This window comes from Danio rerio, chromosome 6, assembly GCF_049306965.1.
Source record: "Danio rerio strain Tuebingen ecotype United States chromosome 6, GRCz12tu, whole genome shotgun sequence".
Taxonomy (NCBI): Eukaryota; Metazoa; Chordata; class Actinopteri; order Cypriniformes; family Danionidae; genus Danio; species Danio rerio.
Window position 1 is genome coordinate 8,970,086 of NC_133181.1, and position 22,341 is coordinate 8,992,426.

Below are 22,341 nucleotides of genomic sequence, written 5' to 3' on the forward strand. Positions count from 1 at the left end.
TTACACAGTTGGCATAAAGAAGAACATATAAACGTGATCTGACTAATTTCTAGCAGCTAAATGTGTCTGGAAAAATATTCAAAGGCTTTTATTCTCACAAACCACGTGGACGTAAATGCGTCTGACTGTTGTGATTGGCTAAAGCAGACGTCTCACGTCAGCACGTTCTAGACGTGCACGCGCTTATCATGGCAATCTTCCTTCTGCATTCACACAGCGCAGCATTCCGGTAAATTGCCGGTAATGTTACAACTTCTATTTCCGGAAAATAGCCAGAACGAATTTACCGGTATTTTCAAAAAGGACCTGTTCACACATACAACCTTTCCGGAAAATTGCCGGCAATTTTCCGGAAAGGTCTGTATGTGTGAAAGGGGCTATTGATTATCTTTATAAGGGCGCTCTCTGTACTGTGATGTGCTCTGAAACCAGATTGAAAATTGTCTAAACACCCCTTGAAGAACTTGTTAACCTGGTTAAAAACAACTTTTTCAATGATTTTGTCAATGAAAGGGAGATTTCACTATTATAACATGAACGGTATCATGTTATGATAAAGATAGAATGTGGCAATAAGATCGTAACTGTACTGTTTTTTTTTTTACATGAACAGTAAATCATGAATGCCATTATAAATGTATTTAAACATGTGCTTGTTTGTTGTAAAACTTCACAATAATGACAAAAAATATTAATTTGTGCATCTCCTTACTTCCGTGTGCAGCCATGCTGCCGTTGTAGATGGTGTGGTCTGAGAAATTTTTTTACCTCTTGGTTTCGAGTGTGGTCCTGAAAAATCACTGTTTCGAGGGCTATCTAGCACTTCCACTTATTCAATTCAATTCAATTCAGCTTTATTTGTATAGTGCTTTTACAATGTAGATTGTGTCAAAGCAGCTTCACATAAATGGTCATAGTAACTGGATCAGGGTAGTTCAGTTTTTAGTGTTTAAGTTCAGTTGAGTTTGGCTCAGTTCAGTGTAGTTTGAAATCATTACTGAGAGTCTAAACATTGAAGAGCAAATTCATCGACGCGTAGCTTTGCAGATCCTAAACCATGCAAGCCAGTGGCGACAGCGGAGAGGGGAAAAAAAACTTTACCAATAGAAGAGTGAAGAAAAAAAACCTTGAGAGAACCAGACAGTTCGGCACAACCATTTTAATTTCTCCGCAGGCCAAAAGTCTTGTGCAGAGCTGCAGTCTCAGCGGTGGAGGCTGGAAGCTCAGCCCTATGCCTTCAAGCTTAAGAGAATTGGGACACCTCTACTCCTTCACATGAACACGCAAAATGAGAGGTAAACGAGAAGGGCTTAGGGGTAGAATTGGGATTGGGCCTAAAAATCACAGTGAACAATTATTAATAAGTTAAATAAAAGCAGTCATTTATCACTAAATATGCTATCATTGATTTTCCTCTTATGTTGACGCATAACAGTAATGATCATTTTTGCAAATAAAAATTAAAATCTATCTTTATAAACCATCTGACGGCAATAAATACAGTAAAACTAGATTGTTTATAAAAGATCTGAGTAAGCCTAAAAGTTCTATACGGAAAGAGATCCCCGGCTTTCACTGTTCAAACTCTGACTCTGAGCTTTCAGAGCTGTTTGGATTAGTGAAGCAAGGCCCGTGAAAAGATCTGCGCAGATTTTAACCTTCATTACTAAGCAGGGGGTGGAGAGAGAGAGTGTGGGAGAGTTGAAGAGAGAAGGAAACCTGGGAAAGAAAGAAAAGAAAAGCAAGAGAGACACAATTCACAAAGCTTCTTGGTGTAACAGGTGGGCGATTTCAATTTTTTGTGTCTTTCAGCTGACCTCCATCTGTCTGTCATTTCTTATATCTCATCAGCTGGTAGGCCTTTTGTCAATATTTATGTTGTTTATATGTGTAAGAATGGGCTATGAAGTCTAAATAGCTCTTTGTAATTTTACATGACAATGTCAGGAATTATTACTTTATGAAAAGACAGACTTGTATATTGCAGGATTACTTAAATGTAACATCTGTGTTGTTATTTACAAAGAGTTAGCATAACAAATGCAAGAAATGAACTTATGTATATTTAATGAAAGCTATATTATGCATTGTTTGAGTCTTGTGTATGTGATTTGTGGATTTAGGTAGTGTTCAGCAGTGTTGGGTGTAATAATAAGTAACAAAGTAACTAGTGACAGTAATTCGATTCGAAATTCGAGATTCGATTCATAACATAAGGGAGTGTTTTATTTTTAGCTAACTTAATTAGTTACTTAAAATATTCTTGCCTAAAATACAATTTATAAATTTGCAGGAGATTAATGTTGATATATCACACAGGGTATGTATGAAATATGGTGTCATTGTTACTTTTAAGTGATAAATAAAACTAAAAGAATTCTAATAAAGCTAAAGTTTCAATTATATTCTACATACTTTCAGATTTATAAGGGTTTTAAGTTGTATTTATTTAATAAATATATTGTAAAAAAAATAATTATTGAGTAATTAAGCTACTTTTCACACCTACTAATTAGAAAGTAATTTAAATAAAAATTATAATAAGAAATTCATTATTTTTCTATGTAACAACACTGGGGTTCACTATAGATAGCAATTGTTCGACCAGGTTTTGTGTAGATATGTATATATTGTGTTATATTTTATGTTTGTTTTCAATTCAGTCTTGATTATATTATTAACTTGATTATATATTTTGTGCAACTCTGTATTGTTTCTAATTCTTGAGGACACTGAGTACCACAAGGACACCTCGGTGTTATTGTTGTATTATTCCTGAATCAGAATTTCCATGTTGTTTTGTCACTCTGTTCCACAGTATAATCTGATTAAACGTTATTAATCTGCTGCTTATGTAATTAGCATTATACTGTGACACACCTTCAAGTCCTTGTGTTTGTTTTAAGTCCAGTGGACAATGCAATACACAGTGCAAATATTAGACTGTGAATTATTTGCTCAGTGTTGACATAAAAATAACTATGTGATTATCGTGGGGATCTGATTTTGTATGCAAGCAAACATGATTCTCAGAAATCCTGGTTACATTTTTACTTTTTAAAGAATAGAGGGATATTTCATTGTGTGTGAAGGTGAAATAGTTCCACTCCAAGTGGGTCCACGGTTTAATGTTTTTCTAGCAATAATCATTTCAGCAAGCATTCTCTAAGTAATTAAGCTACTCATTTATACATATTGCAATATCAGTAAGGATCAATATGCATGACAATGAGACTACAGAATAGATTATGTAAAATGATGCATTATCTGCAGGCAGATACAAAGAAAGGAAATAAAATAGCATTAAAAATTATGAACAAATATTTCAGGTGCCCTATTTCAAGGTTAGTTTAATGGAAAATAATGGAAATCTGACTTGAAGGCATTGGTGTTAAAGAAAAAATGACCTAACGAAGTTCATTAAAAAAACAGAGGTCAAAGAATTGTGAAGCAAGAACCCAAAAGTAACAAACTGCAACAGTAAAAGGATCCCATGCTATCGCATCATAACACAATTTAATTTGAGCCCTCCTGCGCTACAGGGATTGAAACATAAGCTGATTATAGTTTCCTAAATCAGCAGAAAACTGTAAGCATTGCCTGTGGAATGGAAAGGCCTTCATCTGTCTCGTTTATGTCATAAATGTGAAGAACAGGATGAGATGAGTGGTAAGGGATGCCTAGGAAGGAAAAATCCAACTTTATTGATTACCAATTCAGTCAAACAAAGGTTCTTCTATAAAATAACATATTTTGCCATTTATTTCATACAGATCTAGTGCAACATGGAAACAGACTCTGTGACCTGTACTCAGAATTCTGAATCCCAAGGTGAACGCAGTAGTGCAGCAGGAAAGCTCTGCTTTACTGAAGATACAGAAACTACAATAACAGAAGATCACACAGATGAAAAGAAAGAACCCCAGGACAAGAATAAGGAGGAGGACACAGAAGTTATTAGTGGGTTAGAAAAAACAGAAACACCGGAAAACCAATTCACCCTTGAACCACATGATCATGCCACCTCCTTACCAGAAGGTGGAGCCACTGAACCAACAATGGAAACTGTGAGCACAAATGATGACCAGGCTCAAGAGTGGCCACCAGTGCCAGGACTGGAAGAAGATATTCAAGCAGAAGAGAATGAGTGCCAGGCCACTGAGATTCAGGATGATGTGAAGAAAAACTCTGAAGCTAGTGAAGCTGTTAAAACCATGAAAGACATTCAGGCTGGAGAACCTGTTATGACGACACAGGTAGACAAAAGCACTGACTCACCAAAAATCCCAAAGGTGACCAGTGAAGAAGAGAGACAAGAGCTTGAGTCACATGGCGACTCGGACTCAATTGTGTTCCTATCAGAAAACAGTGAGGAGCTGAATATAGACTGCAAGTCTGTGGACTTTGCCACCACCAGAGAGCAGTGGGTGAGGCGGGACAGTCGTGATGAGGTACAAAATGTGCCGTATTCCAAGAGCTCTTCAATCACTGAGACAGAATCTTCCTCAAGAGCCCAAAGTGAATCCAAAACTGAATCTGGGGTTACTGCTGAAAATGTCCAGCAGAGGGAGCTTGAGGCAAACAACTCATATTGTTTGACTGAGAATGAGGTGATGCAACAGGTGTGTGATGAAGCTCCACCCCTAGAGACATTTCCAGACCGGCCAACCAATCGAGAGCAAGAGAACTCAGGCTGTGTCTCCATGGAAGTAAAAGAGCCATTGATAATCCCAGAGAGGAGGAGGGACAGTGAAAGTCAAGAGAGAGAGGCGAGTGAAACAGGTGAAGAGCGAAAGCAAACACAGACAGGTGGAACCGGAGGAAAGCAGCTGCTGGAGGTTAAGGATCAAAGGCAGGAACGGGAAAACAAAGGACAGAGTGCGGAGAGCCAGTCAAACACAAAGCCTCATCAGGGAGAAGGGAAAGCCAAGAGAATGCAGGTGGACCATTTTGATGACAGCCAAAGCGATAGCGGCGTATCAGCAGATTTCTCCCCGAACAGCACAACAGATGAAGCTCCTCAGCCCTCCGAATCTCCTCCTTATGAAACTCCCATTGACAGGGAGATCCGTTTAGCGTTGAAGAGAGAGCAGAGTCTTCGACGATCCAGAGGACTGTGCGATACAACTGACATGACCAATGAGTTTGTGGAAATTCCTTTGAGGAAACCTATTCTATCCCAGGACCTCCAGATAAGACCCAGCCAAACTCTCGACAAGGACCGGCAGTTTGCAGGAAAGAAGATGCAGAAGGAAATCAGTGCCGAGACAGAGAGGGAGAAGGTTCTGGTTGAACTGGGCCGACTACCAGGTTTCTACGACAAGGGAAAGGAGGTACAGCTTCAAGAAAAAAAGCTGCTCTTTGAATCTTTCCAAGAGCAAAAGGAATCAATGGCAGCATTGAGAAGAGGATCTGCCTCTAGCTATGTAGAATCTGCAGCTGGAATCCTGGAGGTTGATTCTGCGGTCAATGTTAGACAACGCCTAATGCAGTTCTCTCAAAATCCTCCTACAATACCAGTATCCCAGTATGAAGGCTCCAACGGCAACTCACTTGCTGCTAGAGGACCTGGTCTGACCGAGGGAATCAAGGGACAGATAATCATCATAGAGGCCAGCTCTTTCCCCACAACCGCGGGAGAACCAACTGGTTATAATTCTGCATCATGGACAGATGGCAGATCTGTGAAAGTGATGAATTCAGCAGGAGTGAGGGCTTCGTCTGCAGAGCCTGTTAGTGCAAGACAAAGCACAAATACACAAGTGACTGAAGGCGAAGGCATAGCGACAGAGAACCCATTCTTCAAACTCCGCACTTCTGTAAATCTGCATTCTCAGGTAGAGCTAGATATTAAAGAGGCCAAGGAGAGAGAAAGAGAACTACAGAAACAAAGAAGCAGTCTTTATGGGGGAGCAACCGAGGATCCAGAGGAAGCCAGGAGAACGCGAATGGATTCAAAGACTGAAAGTAGAGTAAAAGTGGAAACAGGATCCTCTAGCAAAGCGACTCTTAGTCCTCCTCCTCCTCCTCCTCCACAGTCAAAATTGACTCCCTCAGGCCACCAAATGGATGTGTCAGGTGAGTAATTTAAAGTAGCATGTGAATGTTTGGTTTACACAAGCAGCTTTGAGAAACAGAAAGACGTTCTTCTATTTAAAGTGACACAGAATAAATTAGGCATAGCATACATTGAGTTTTCACAGAATTAAACATACATTTAGTAGTTAATACATTGCCTCAGAGTAGAATTATGATTGTATCAAACTTTCTAGTTGCAATTAATTGCGGAAGCTTCTATAAATCACAATAAAGTATTATCACAATATTCAATAAGCTGCCAAAAAAAGTTACTTTAACTGTAATAATACCACAAAAAAACATTATTTCAAACTAATTGAGTTTCAAAAAGATTATAAAGATTCATATACATGATTTTAACTTATACGACAACTATTTTAACACATAAATAAGCGTTAACCAGGATATTAACATCACATAAGCTAGGCCAGACTAACATTTCAATTACGTTAAACTAGACAAAATTAACTGTTCTTAACACCACTGCAAATAGAAATACAATGTAAATATTCTTACAAAGAACTCTTAGTTTCAATAATAAATAATTATTCATCGTATTATGAAGTGCCCATAATATCAATATCTTCATTAACACAATATATTGAACATCTCCATATGTCTACCTCATGACTTCTGCATTGCTAACACTACTGTATCAAATATTATCTGAGGTCGTGAGAGCATATGACCCATCTAACAAATCCTGTATAACACTTGTAGGCCTCACATTTGCATTCATGCATTCACAATATGCATTTTATCAGTGCTGCGTTCCTTGGGATTTGAACCCTGTTGCCTTGGAGTTGCCAACAACACCACACAATACTGTTGAGCCTCAGATTTCTGAATGTGCACACTTTAGCCAACAGTGAGACAGATGAAACTTTTATGTGGAGCTGCATGATCAGTTATTTAAATATAATTTGACTTAAAGGTAGTAGTTTGTGCTTCGCCATGGCAGCAACCAAACAAGCAGCCAAAATGCTAATATGTGATTACATCACCAGCACTAACTTCAACCATATAATGAAATCTCTGGTACTGGTCAATGTGCTGAAATGAGCAAAGTTTGAATAAGTGTACTTTAGTATGGAAAAGTGATAGAGAATGTGCCCTTTTGAACTACAGCATACAAGCATTAAAATGTTATAAATGCTATAAATTTCACATAAGGTAAAATGCACGATGGTTTTTGTACAGTGAAATTCCTTTTCTAATCAATTCTACAGATTTTTTTAATAAATATGAACAAAAACAACTCATTTACTTAGTCATTCATTAATTCTTTTTCTTTTCGGCTTAGTCCCTTTATTAATCAGGGGTCACCAAAGCGGAATGATCTGCTAACTTATCCAACATATGTTTTATGCAGCGGATGACCTTTCAACTGCAACCCGTCACTGGGAAACACCTATACACTCTCATTCACAGACAATTTTAACTTAACCAATTCACCTGTACCCCATGTCTTTGGACTTGTGGAGGAAACCGGAGCACCCTGAGGAAACATGCAATCTCCACACAGAAATGCCAACTGATCCAGCTCGAACCAGCAACCTTCTTGCGTTGAGGTGACAGCGCTTACCACTGTGCCACCCTTACTCAAAGTCCTCTATACTATTATTCAGAAATTAATATCTCCTTAATACCAAAAAGAAAATTATTAGTATTTCTGCCGATGGTGACGCTGCAGATATCTTTTAGTGTGATAACAATAACTTTATAAGTATATTTAGTAAGTTTAGTATATTAGTAAGTAGGTTTAGTAAGAAACTGTGGTAACAGTAGAACATATATTGCTATTAGCTGGAAGTTAATATTGCTGGTGTCAAAACTTTTTGCATTCAAACATTTTAAAATAAATATATTTAGTTAGGTGACGCAGTTGGTAGTTCTGTCGCCTCACAGCAAGAAGGTCGCTGGATCACTGGTTCGAGCCTCTGCGTTTCTGTGTGGACTGGAGTTTGCATGTTCCCCCTCGCGTGGATTTCTTTCGGGTGCTCCGGTTCCCCCCACAGTCCAAAGACATATGGTACAGGTGAATTGAGTAGGCTAAAGTTGTCTGTAGTGTATGTGTGTGTGTGTGTGTGTGTGTGTGTGTGTGTGTGTGTGTGTGTGTGTGTGTGGGTGGGTGGATGTTTCCCAGAAATGGGTTGCGGATGGAAGGGCATACGCTGCGTAAAAATGTGCTGGATAAGTTGGCGGTTTATTGCGCTGTGGCGACCCCGGATTAATAAAGGGACTAAGCTGACAAGAAAATGAATATATTTAGTTACTTGCAAAGGAATTAGCTTTAAATAAATATAAAAATATGTTCTCTCCGGGTTGGCGTGGGTTCCCCGTTCGGACATCCGGTTTCTCCACAGTCCAAAGACATGCAGGTACAGGTGAATTATATAAGAGCAATTCCATGCAAATGTCAACCTTGCCAAAAAAATAAGATAACTGTTTCTGCGTTTTTTTTGTTTGTTTGTTTTTCTTGTGTAAGCAAGTATTTCACAGAAAAATGTCTCTGCTAATGTTTTCAAACTATTATATTTGATTAACCAAAATCACACGAGGCAATTTCACATCTGTCACATACATAATGGAGAGATGTCACATCTACAATGAAGCTTTTCCTCATAAATACAAAAAATGTCAAATACATAAAATCAATTGTTTTTGTTTTATATAGGACCAACTTTTGTCCTTTTGATTAGCGTTATTTCTCTTAGGTTGTGCAGTTTAGTTCACAGAATTTCTACAAAGTGTTTTCAATACTGTAAACTTGCAGACTTTGTCACATCCATAATGCATGTTTATTTCCCTCATTTAAAATATAAAACACATTTACAAATTGATATTCTTCTTCTCCTCTAACTCTGTGTTTAGTTGTTTTAAAAAAAAAAAAAAAACAGTTATAACATTATAACTTTCTCTGTGAATTACGCTGGAATTACTCATAAACAAATTGGTCATAGTACATGTGTGTAAATGAGTGTGTATGGATGTTTGCCAGTACTAGGTTGCGGCTGGAAGGGCATCCATTGTGTAAAACATATGCTGGATAAGTTGGTGGTTCACTCTGCTGAGGCAACCCCTGATTAATGAAGAGACTAAGCGGATGCCCTTCTAGCCGCAACCCAACACTGTGAAACACCCACACACTCTTGCACACACTCACATACACTGAGACAAAGTCATTTCACTCGGCGGCCATCTTTGAAACACCTCTCGGCCATTCTGTTTGAATGGGGAAACATCAAATTCTCCCAAACTACTTGCCAAGCTTACGATTGAATTTCACATTACAAGTAACCGATATAATTGACAACAACTGTCTATTAAGTTTCATTTCTAATGTTCGTATTAAAAAATCTGCAGAAACTCACGTCTGGTCTGAGCCCCTCCCCCGGACAGTTGTCATTATATAACTATCTGATTGGTTCCTGTACTAGAAGGCGGGTTTTATTCACCATTAGCGATCAATGATTGGCTCCTGTACTAGTAGGCAGGGCTTTATTCACCCTATTGACTGTTACACTTTTCCCCATTCAAAAGTATACAAGTGACATGTTTTGTGTATTCTAGTCAATTTTGACTATGGCCAATTTAGCTTATTCACCTGTACCGCATGTCTTTGGACTTAAGGGGGAAAAATGACCACCCGGAGGAAACCCATGCGAACACACTGAAATGCCAACTGATCCAGCCGGGGCTCAAACCTGTGACCTTTTTGCTGTGAGGCGATTGTGCTACATACTGCGCCACCGTGCTGCCCTTCGATATTATTGTCATTTTTAAATAATGTTATGCCCTTGATTATATAAAAGTATATTAATGAAAATACTTAGCATACTTAGGATTATTTAAATTCTAGAATTTGATATTAAAAAGGTAAATGTCCTATTCTATATACTAATAATCGTCCTATTAGGTATTCGTCCAATTATAAACTTTGACATCAGTAAGGTAGAACGTAAATATCATTGTAAAATGGCTTTAACATTATTTGTGAATTTGTAAGTATATATTGCAATGGCAAAATTATTGATTTATCTCCAAATGTTGCACGATAATTCGACATATTGATTATTGTGACAGGCCTAAGTGTTGTGTTTAACATTTGTATTATCTATAGCATTTAATTCAAGGATTTTTGTGTAAGTATTTCCATAAACGTCCAATTTATTAATGTCTCACATACAGTACATTCACCAAAACCTCTGTCTGCTGTTTTATAGTTCGGAATCAATCCATGGGAAAACTGGATCTAACATGGCCACCAACCCTTGCTGATGAACAACCAGGACAAACCTCAGAGGTAGCCGACTTTATGTTTGAAATGAATCATTCTTCAAAATCATTATTCACTTTATTGTAGTTAATAACTTGGCTGGGGTTCAAACTCTGAATTTGGTAGTCAGAGTTATTTGAGCAATAAACAGATAGCGAAGCTCTTCAGCCTTTCATTATGTGATGAGAGGGTATCAAAGTTTCACTAACCCTCCTTATGCAAACACCAGCTTAAATGTGACGCAGTGGCTTATCTTTCCTCAGAAATTAATGCCAGAGTTCATCATACTAGCCGCATTCTTAAGAATAAAGATCCTGACTGTATTATCATGATTACCACATAATCATACGCCTCAGCAGGGAAAGTGCAATAAAACACAAACACAATCAGCACAATCAAAACCAACAAGTGACCACTTCCTTTATCTGAAGCTTTTTTTTTAGTTCACCTTATGTTAGTTCTTATTTGATTAAACAAATATAGTTTATACATGAGGTAGTGGTTTCATACAATATGAACATACACTCCTGTTTTTATTTACCATTTAAAAAAATGAATAATTCAGCATAATATGAAAATTTTGTCATTATTTACACAAATGTCATTCCAAAATGTATGACTTTCATTCATCAAACACAAAAGGTGATGCTAAGCACTGTGTTTGCACTGTACACCAGTGGAACAATGCGGCTAAACATAATAAAACGCATTATAATTTGAGGCCTAGAGCGATATATGATGTTCTTACACAAATGATGGATGATTAGCAAAGAGAGCAACGATGGTCAGGAGTTCAATGTGCTTTCTTTAATTGAAATGGAGGTCGTCAAGCTCCAAAAGTAACAAAAAAGAAACACATACAAGTTGTGTAATAGGATATCATTATGGAAACAGATTTTGAGGTGACATATTTGAGTGTATAATCAAATATGAATGAAAATCAAGAGAACTTTCAGTGAATACCATCTCAGCGCGCCTTCAGGAAGTAGACTACTTGAATTATTTTTAGATTTTGAAATCCTCAGCATTATTATCTTATGATATATAATGTAATATAGTGTAAATACTCTAAAGAAATGCTAATTTTTCATAGATTTGTTGTGCGTAACATTAGCAACTAATGAGTTGTTTATGATGTTCTTACACAAATGATGGATGATTAGCAAAGAGAGCAATGATGGTCAGAAGATCAAAGTGCTTTCTTTAATTGAAATGGAGGTCAAGTTTCAAAAGTAACAAAACAGAAACCCATACAAGTTGTGTAATAGGATATCATTATGGAAACAGATCTAAATTTCCATTGTAACCATTTATGCGATTTGAATATAGGCACATATTCAAATCTGGTCTGATTTTGTCAAATACGAAAGTAATAGGACGCACAATAAGACATTTTGATATGACATATTTTAATGTATAATCAAATATGAATGAAATTAAAGAGAACTTTCTGTGAATAACATCTAAGCGTGCCTTCAGGAAGCAGACTGACTTGATATTATGAGATTATACAATATTTTTTGGTTTTGAAAACCTAAGTATCATTAACTTATTATATATAATGTAATACAGTGTAAAAACTCTGCAGAAATGCTATTTTTTCATATAACGTTAATTGTCGTGCGTAGCTACTAATGAGTTGTGGATACTGAATGGCTAAATGACGTTACATAACATGCCGTTCACAAGATGTCAATTACATCTTTTCGGGGTTTAAACACTGATTCGGCAATTAAATGAGACCCATAAAGTTATATTTGTCTTTCAACATACCTTTTAATGTCCATTCGTGTTTTAATCTCGCTAGAACTATGGTATATGTCTTTTGAATCCGTCTTCATATCTCCACGCGCGACGTCAGGTGACGCAGCTTCTCTAAATTCAAACTGCTCAATATGGAAAGTGATTGGATGGTAATGTTATTCGTCAAAACATATTACGACACCATTGGCTAACATTGATTAGTCTGTTTTTTTTTTGTGACAATCGGCTACTTTTACTACACAGCAATGCTAAAATGCGGAACAAGTCAAATAAAAAAAAATTAAAAAAACGTTAATTGAACGTCTATGCTGTATCCAAAAATCGCCCCTAATATAGAGTATTTTTTAGTGTAATGTTGGGACAGATTGTTGCCTCGCTGAACCGGAAACAGTAGGTTTGTATGAATATTCACATATTCTATTTAGCAAGAAGCAATAAAGCAATAGGCATTGCTAGGCAGTTGATGGTTGCTATGGTGTTCTAGGTGGTTACTAAGATGTTGCTAAGGTGTTCTAAGTGGTTGCTATGTGGTTGCTAAGGTGTTCTGAGTGGTTTCTAGGCAGTTGTTAACATAACCCAGATAGCAGGCAGTAATCGGCCCGAGTTCGGCTGCCCTCCGGCGCCTCCGGCTCCGACTCGGCATCGGCGAGTGTTATCCGGGCCGAGTGCGGCCCGCAGCTCGCTCGCGCACATGCGGTTGTGATGCGGCTGTAAAGCACTGGCCCGATTCCGGTCAACCATATGGCAACCGATTAAGGCTGATGGCAACCGATTAAGTCCTTTATTTATCTAGTAATCTGTTAGCTCCACGTTTAATGATAAATTGAGAAAATATTCATGGTACGAAAGCAAAAAAAAAAAAAAAGAATATTTAGTGTGGATGTTAGCAATGTTTAGACGCAAACAAAACAATATTATTTATAAATAGATTATACATGTCATCTAGAGAAAAACTATGTAAAATTCGCTTATTTTTGAGATAGCACGCTCCTGTGCTGACTGTTTTTGTTTTAAAGCAGAAGTTGGTTTCATAATAAACACATGCGTTTCTAAACTCCTGATCCAAACTCCATCCAGACGGTGGCGGTAATGCTCCAAAAAGCTGGTTGTCAACCACCATGGCACGAAGATCACAAGAAGAAAAAGTTTTTTTTTAAAGACTTCACGTGAATTCCGGTCAGAAAGGTAAGCTTTTTACTGCTTGTGTACTGTATAATTAGCGAATTTAGAGCTTAAAACATTTCCACGGTGTTTGGTTGTAACAGCGTTTAGTAATTTAAAACAGTTTGATACGAAATGTAACTTGCTTTAAGAAACACGACTGGAGCTAATGTATGCTAACGCTAACAGTTACAAACACGCCTGAAAGTTCATTTTCCTTTAACACAATGTTAGATTGTAACGTGTGTAGTAACTGAAAACTATTTTAATTATTTTAAAGAAACATGAAACGAATTTGTGTGTATGCTAACTTTGCGTTAAAGAAAGTTTCTGTAGACGAATCCATTAACTAACATGGCAACGTGTTTTTTTCCTGATTTAACATTATAAAGTACCGTGGATGTTGAAAAAATCATTGTACAGGCGTACAACTTATCCAACAGTATTAATTCTGTGATTGTGTAAATAAAAACTAATCGTTTTGGATTAATAAAATATTATTGTTTATCTTATTTATGCAGTTAGTCACGAAAAGTGATCGAAACTCGACTGTTTACTATTCTGTTTAAATTATCCAAGAGAAATATATTACTATGCACTTTAATTCATATGTGTTAGCCTATGTGAATCAATTATATCTTTTGTTCAAGCTGTAATGGTCAGTTAATGTAAAACTGAACGTCTTAAAGCAGATTTTGATGTTTTTTTGTTTGTTTTTTATGTTATTGACGGTGATAAATTCTGATTTAAATGAATGGGTAACAATATTTGTTGGTTAAGTCTCATTGTTCTTGTTTAACAAAGGTTAGTGAGATCATTTTGCAGTACATCACGACCAAAGAAGTCAATGGCACACTCTTTTGAACGTGAATAGGCATGCTATAGTTGTGTGCTAAAAGTCCATTATAAGCTGTAAACTGCTGATACATTTTCAACATAAATTGAGCTTTTCAGACATTACATTACTAATTGCTTCACAAACAGCTGAAATGGTTTATTGTTATTGGCTATCATCATCAAACATTTTTCACAATGGTAGGTTAATCTTCATGGGTACAGAATAATGCATGTGCTTGGCCATCTTACAAATCTATGTCTCAGATTTATAAGGCTGTCACTCTGCATGAATCTCCGAATAAATCTTGTGCAACCTTCTGTGTACTGATTATTTACACTATAGGTATTATATGCATTAATTAACTTTGATAGTATTTCAGGATTTGAACTTTTCTTTACGGGAGGTTAACAACAATGTGATGTTTTATTATAGATGCATATGAGGAAGCTCGACTAAAACATCCACATGCAACTGATTTCTGTCTGGTAGACAGATGAGGATGATGATCGCCTGTCATACATCTCAAGACAGAACAGGTTTGTTTGCAATTATTTTAAACACATACTGTCAACATTGTCATTGATCTATTACAACCTGTGAGTTTTGCCCTGGCACTATACTAAAGTGATGTTTTATTTTGTAAATGTATCTGATCAAGTGACAGTATAGACACATCTATACCATGATGAAGAAAAATTACTTGGAACAAAGAGGCTGGATAAAAGGCAGGTATGAAGATTTCAGAAATCAATGCAGCACCACAAGTACCATCACCATCAATGACTATGGCAGAAATCTTAAGACCACCATGAAGATGCACAGATACTGTACATTCCAGTACACCAGACGTGTCCAAACTACGGCCCGCGGGCCATCTGCAGCCCGCGAGGCTTTTTATAAATATCAATAGAATCTGGCCCGCTATACAAAAATGAACGTAATTCAATAAATAACCACCGGGTGTCGCTATTACATGCATTCAATTAAGCAGCAGTTCTTGTTATTATCTATCTATCTATCTATCTATCTATCTATCTATCTATCTGTCTGTCTGTCTGTCTGTCTGTCTGTCTGTCTGTCTGTCTGTCTGTCTGTCTGTCTGTCTGTCTGTCTGTCTGTCTGTCTGTCTACACACAGTTGAAGTCTGAATTATTAGCCCCTCATTGATTTATTTCTTCTTTTTTAAATATTTCCCAAATGATGTTGGAGAAAGACTTATGTTTTATTTCGGCTAGAATAAAAAGTGGTTTAAATTTTTTTATGAACCATTTTAAGGTCAAAATTATTAGCCCCTTAAGTCTTCAGAACAAACCATTGTTATAATATAACTTGCCTAATTACCTTGACTAGTTAACTTGATTAACCTAGTTAAGCCTTTAAATGTCACTTTAAGCTGTATAGAAGTGTCTTAAAAATATCTAGTCAAATATTATTTACTGTCATCATGACAAAGATAAAATAAATCAGTTACTAAAACTAAAACTAATATGTTTAGAAATGTGTGGAAAAAAAATGTTTAACTCTCCGTTAAACAGAAATTGGGGAAAAAATAAACGGTGGCTAATAATTTAGGGGGGCTAACAATTCTGACTTCAACTGCATTTATATATATATATATATATATGTATATATATGTATGTATATATATATATATATATATATATATATGTGTGTGTGTGTCTGTGTGATGTATGTAAAATTTGGCCCGCGACAACGTTTGTTTTTTTGCATCTGGCCCTCGGCCCAAAAAGTTTGGAGTACACCTATGAACATTTACAGTCTTTGTTCTAGTGCAGTTTGAGATCAAGACATAACTTATTGCCTCTCGTGATGTCTTTGTAAGAATTCAAGACATCACTAAATTTGTTAAGGTTTAATGCAGCTAGAAAGTAAAGATCAACTAGAGAATATCAGCAGTGTCTAACCCACTGTTGTATTTACAGAAGTTGTATGAGAATAGGCTACAGGTTGATTTATACTAATCTGTTATTTTTCTTTTTTAGCACGACTGACTGAAGTTTTAAAATCATGCAACGTCATAAAGCAGCAGCTGGGCCTGATTCTCACAAAACCAAAACAGACGTGATAAAATTCCAGATGTAAACACATTTGACCTTCCTTTGGCCAATTTGATTTGGAAAAGCTTGAAAATCAACTAAAGGAGCAGCCTGAACAAATGAAGAAACTGGTAAGTTCAAGCTCTTGCTAATTTCAAAGTGTTTTAAGTTTATTTGTTTTTTTTATTGTTTTTTTTTTTGCTTCGTAGGTAGCCTACTTTTTTCCTAAGTTTTTCTTTTTTTTTACATTAGTACTTGTTCACTACTAATTATCTGTTTATCTTTTAATCACAGATGGAGTGAGGACAAATGTCCATACCACGCCACTGATAAAGAAGTGGAAAAATGCATTACAAGGTAGCTACAACTTGCCCCTGAGAGGGATGGAGGAAGAAAGAAGAGAAAGCTAATGTGTCAAATGTCTACATCACTATTTTGTTTTATTTTTTAAACAACATTTTAAGTGTATTAGGATGTTCCCTGATACTTGAACAATTTGTTTCTTTCATTTGCATTTATATATATATATATATATATATATATATATATATATATATATATGTATATGTATATATATGTGTGTATGTGTGTGTGTATATATGTATGGTATGTATGTATGTGTGTGCGCCAAATTCTGAAGAAACATCTTGATACATTTTTAATAAACGTAATACAAATAAAATTATAAATATAAAATTGCACAAGACGTGTGTATATATATGAAATGTATAATCATCTCACTCATGTCTTGCTGTTTGTGCAATTGATTTTGTTCAAGTTTATTTAAAAATAAGTTTGACTTTATACTTCTGCAATTATTTATTTATATATATATATATATATATATATATATATTTGTTTGTTTGTTTGTTTGTTTGTTTATTATTATTTTAATGTTTTATTAAAAAATGTTTCAAGATGTTTCTTCAGAATTCTGCAGTACTTTTTACAAGTTTGACTTGTATATTTTACGGATTGTCATTGGTATTTTTAAGATGTTTCTTGCTATATCTTAAATTGGTTTCTATATTTAGGTTTATATAAAATTTAGCTGTTTGTACAAATTTTTAATTTAAGTCTATTGGGAAAAAAGGGTTGTTTTAAAAACATCTGTGTTTGTGTGTAATTTTTAGATTTTTTGTTTAAATCTTTCTGTGTGTCTTTAATGTGTTGTTTTATTGTTGTTTTTATATTGATATTCTTGTGCACTACAAAATTATTTATAAAATTTTGGTACTATTTTTTTCTTGCAATTAATAAACGTTTAACATTTATTTATTTTGTCATTTGTCTGATTATTTTCGTTACAGAATGTGTATGCAGTTTGCACTTTATTTAAAGGTTAAACACAGTGCTTACACTTTGTGTTTACATTATAGCCTGTGTTTGCTGTTGTATAAATTCAAATGGTTGTAATACCATATATTAAGTACCAATGTAACACCAAAAGGTTTTATAAGGTGTATAAATACGGAGTCGCGCCAGCTCCGGGCCGCAGCGCACATTACCCTCGCGCCGATTTCGGCGCGGATGCGCAGCGTCGGCTCGCTTACGGCCGCCGCATCTGGCCCGCTTGATTCGGGCCGGAATCGGGCAGTGAGTCCACAGGCATCCGGCCCGAGTCCGGCAGCCGGAGTTGGGCCGAGGGGTAAGTCTTCGGCAGGCGACAATCTAGCCGGAACTGGCCCGAGTGTATTTTGCTATCTGGGAATAACCATGGTTCTAGTATAAATTAGCATGTTGTTAGCATGCCTTTAGTATGAATTAGAATTTTGCTAGGATGTTTATATAGTATAAATTAGCATGCTGCTAGTATGTTTATAGTATGAATTAGCATGTTGATAATCTGTTTATGGCTGCACGGTGGCGCAGTGGGTAGCACATTTGCCTCACAGCAAGAAGGTCGCTGGTTTGAGCCTTGGCTGGGTCAGTTGGCATTTCGGTGTGGAGTTTGCATGTTCTCCCCGTGTTTGTGTGGGTTTGCTCCGGGTGCTCCGGTTTCCCCCACAGTCCAAAAACATGTGCTATAGGTAAATTGGGCAGGCTAAATTGTCCATAGTTATGAGTGTGTATGGATTAGCATGTTGCTATTATGTTTCTAGTATGGATTTGTATATCATTAGTCTGTCCAATGTAAAGTCAATAGCTGCGTCCCAAATCGCATACTTATGCACTATTCTACGCCATTTTGTAGTATAAATAGTGTAAGGCTGCGTCCGAAACCGCATACTTCCATACTATATAGTATGCTGAAATCAGTATGCGAGTCGAGTAGTATGTCCGAATTCATAGAATTCGAAAATCAGTAGGCGAGAAGTACACGGATGACTTACTACTTCCGGCAAGATTTTGAAGTGCGCATCCCATGCACGCTGCGCTATCCCATAATGCCCCGTGAGAGAATTCATGAATGGAAGTGATGCGACGCAACTGACGCAGGTAGGTCACGTGACCATGACAAAATGGCGAATGTAGTACGTCCGAATTCCATTCATACTTTTCAAATTCATACTGTATAGAACGTACTTTTCTAACGGCCGAGTAGTACGTTTACATTCAAATACAGTACCTACTGAGTAGTAGGCGGTTTCGGACGCAGCCTAAGTAGTGTGTTCACACTGAAAACTCTAAAAATAATAAGTGCACTTTAATTACCCGGATGATGCACTCATTCAGCTGCTAAAATGAAGTGCGGAATGATGGACACTTGACGCACTCAACGACCGCAGGTTTGCTTACGTAGCGGAAGGGGCGGAGCTATTGGACGCACATGTTGGATAACTATTTATTTTGGATGGTGAAAGCAAAATTCTCCTACGAGAGTGATTATAGCGCCTCCCGATGGTGAATGTGGCAATACTCACGGCAGGTAATATTTGATAATTTGGTTGTTTATTTCACTGATTTGGCGACCGTCAAACGTCATCAGGGAAACGGTTTGAATTTCCGCTTCGTTAAAAACATTAGTGTGCCATTTGGGACAACACTACATACATATACTAAACTGTTGAGTGTGTAAGTGCATGGTGCATGAGTGCATAGTGTATAGTGTGTCATTTGGGACGCAGCTAATGGCAGTTTTTACAATAGAAGTCTATAGGACAGTTGCTAGGGTGCAGTGAGTGGTTGTTAGGGTGTGACTAGTAAGTTGAAAGGTCATCAGTGATTGGCAGATTGGCAGTCTCAGTTAAATGAGCCTAACCTTAAGTTTGTATGACAGTCTGGCGCAAAATTATGAGGTCACAAAGTTTGGTCTAATGTTAAGTCAATAGAACTTTTCTAAATTTTCCAGGTCAATTTTGTGAAAACGGTAAGTCGGATCCGTTGGAAAAGATATAGCAACTTAATTCAGTACAGTTTGGAGGTTTGGAGTTGGTTTGGTGGTTGTAGTATGAACTGTCAAGGACAGGGGTGTCCAAACTCTGTCCTGGAGGGCCGGTGTCCTGCTGAGTTTAACTCCAACTTGCTTCAACACACCTGCCAGGAAGTTTCTAGTATATCTAGTAAGAGCTTGATTAGCTGCTTCAGGTGTGTTTGATTAGGCTTGGAGCTAAACTCTCCAGGACATCGGCCCTCCAGGATTGAGTTTGGACACCCCTGGAGGAGATGCATTCTTTAAATAGTCTAAGAAGAAGAAGACGGAAGAAGAATAAATGTATGTAGTATAACAGTATGTTGGCTTTCTCAATCCACCATCATTTCCTATTTACTTTTAAGCCTAACAAATTAAATAAATCAAAGTTGCAGTGATATTAGGGTGCATAAATTGTGTGATTTTTAATTTTGGGATGAATTATACATTTGGGACGAATTATTATTTTTCCCTGCACATTAAAACAGTCTGGGGATTTTTCAGTTTGCTCAATTCACTTCACTTCAAATCACTTTTATGAAGGAAAAATGTCAAATGTGTTTAGAGCAACACAGGGGTTAGTCAGATTTTTCACTGAAACTAAGCTGTGTGTGCTAGAGGTGTTGAATTTTAAATGCACTCACTAATGTTTCCACTCTTCTGCTCTGATAAATACAGAAAACCCTAAAGATTTCAAGGCAGCGAAATCCATTACTTGAGCGCTGGGAGTCTGGGATGGTGAACGGCCATGTTGAAGACTGAAACACAAATCCCAAACAAGACAGTAAAACACAGCAGATGAACAAATGAAATCTCTCCGACCTTTAAGAAGAACCCACCATGTGCCATTATTGGTGGATAAAGAGCATCAGTTGCCTCACAAAGACACTGCAATAGTGAGAAGTCCAGCACACTAGAAACACTGGTATATAAATACTCAATGAGCCAGGTTGTTGTTATTGGAAGTAGGTAGGTATGACTGTTGGGCAGTGTTGAATGTGTTAAATGATTTCAGTGTCATATTGAATGTATTTAAAATCAAAAAAACATAGCTGCTCATTTCGTAGTAACAAAACAGTCAATAATAATGTAAAATTAGATAAGGATTGTATTTAAATGAACATTTAAGATTTAGTTACTGATTAGACAAGCTAAATCAAACAGCCAGGAAGCAGAATTATGCATAATATAAAAATGGCATAATTAATAAAAATGTTTTATCAGTTTGTTTTGGCGGGATTTTCCAATTGTTGAATGTTACTTAATGTCTATCCTAGCTGGTGTATATGCACTATTCTATTACATTTTGGAGCACATTACATTTTTAGGGTCGGGAATCACCAGAGTCCCCAAACTGTATAACAGTATTCATTCATTCATTCATTCATTCATTTTCTTTTCTGCTAAGTCCCTTTATTAAGCGATGAACCACCCACTAATCCGGCATATGTTTTATGCAGCGGGTGCCCTACCAGCTGGAACCCATCACTGGGAAACATCCATACACACTCATTCACACACTATATACAATTTAGCTTACCCAATTCATCTATGCCACATGTCTTTGGACTGTGGGGGAAACCGGAGCACCCAGAGGAAACCCATGCAAACTGCACACAGAAACGCCAACTGAACCATCCGAGGCTCGAACCAGCGACCTTCTTGCTGTGAGGCAATTGTGCTACCCACTGCGCCACAGTGAAGCCTGTATGACAGTATTCTGCAATATATCGCAAATAATTCACTTTAAATAATGTCTTTAAAGGAAAAACGTCTGTTTAAACTAAGCAGAAACACTCCACAGTTTGTTTATCCCGTATGAATTTTCATGCAAAATGGGATTGTTAAGCAAACCAACACTCTAATGAAAACATGTCTTTTCCATAATGTCCTTTTCCAAAAAAAAGCTCATGTTCAGCTCAAGTTTAACACTTTATTAAATATATTGAAAACTGATAACAAGTGTAGATAAACTAATATTCTACCAAATATTATAATAAACTGTTATACAATAATTTGATTTGGGTGTCTGTGTATTGATATAAAATTGCTGCAATAAATATTGCTAAAATATTGTGAATGGATATTTCTCCCATGTACACACTGTCAATTTCCAAAATGTCAGAAAAAAGAAAATCTTTTGTTAAAAATAATACAAAATGATACTAATATTCAACACTAATATTTTACACTCTTTATTTATTCTCTCTCTTTATCCACAAATGGTTTTGATCTTCTACCACTAGCAATCCCTTTTCTTCTACTTTCTATTGTAGTTTTAAAATTTTTTTTAAACATTAATAAAATAATACAATAATAAAAGCTACTACCAAGTGATTACAGGCAGGGCTTGACATTACCTTTTTGATCAGCCACTGTGGCTAGTAGATTTCCAACATTATTAGCCATTCGCCATTTTCACTAGGCACACTTTTGTCACATGATAAAATTACCTGATTTCTATTTAGTATGATGTCCACATGCCTCCTCATTAATTCAACTTTTTGTGTGTCGTTTATGAGCTTCCTCAGTGTGCATAGGCAAAAGGGTCATGGTTTCATAGTGTCGCATTACAATTACTTTTTATTTCACATGACTTTTCAGAGCTCAAAATGTAGGATTTACCAAAGTTATCTTTGACCACACCAAAAATAAATAAATAATTATTCCTTAGTCACAAATTTTAAATGCCAAAAAAGCAAAATATAGCTGTATACTATAATTTAAAAAAAAAAAAAAAAACATTTCTTAAAAAAAACAAAAACAAAAAAAACAATTGACTTTTAAAAAATAATTTTTGTCATGTATCTAA

General features: G+C 36.5%; 1 protein-coding gene and 1 long non-coding RNA gene across 3 annotated transcripts; both read left to right on the forward strand.

Moving 5' to 3' along the window:
- Positions 1 to 1,721: 1,721 nt before the first annotated feature.
- On the forward strand, positions 1,722 to 21,549 carry misp3 (MISP family member 3). Of its 2 annotated transcripts, XM_021476990.3 has the most exons (5): positions 1,722 to 1,781; positions 3,543 to 3,669; positions 3,774 to 6,078; positions 10,305 to 10,384; positions 20,208 to 21,549. In XM_021476990.3, the coding sequence occupies exons 3-5, from the start codon at positions 3,786 to 3,788 to the stop codon at positions 20,289 to 20,291; spliced, it is 2,457 nt and encodes an 818-aa protein (XP_021332665.2). In that variant the 5' UTR covers positions 1,722 to 1,781; positions 3,543 to 3,669; positions 3,774 to 3,785; the 3' UTR covers positions 20,292 to 21,549. The 2 variants fall into 2 exon arrangements, with proteins under 2 accessions (XP_021332665.2, XP_001921144.3); XM_001921109.8 differs by lacking the exon at positions 3,543 to 3,669.
- On the forward strand, positions 13,277 to 16,261 carry LOC141386174 (uncharacterized). Its single transcript, XR_012407622.1, has 4 exons — positions 13,277 to 13,306; positions 14,553 to 14,656; positions 14,779 to 14,849; positions 16,124 to 16,261. It is a non-coding gene; the product is annotated as an uncharacterized lncRNA (long non-coding RNA).
- Positions 21,550 to 22,341: the final 792 nt, after the last annotated feature.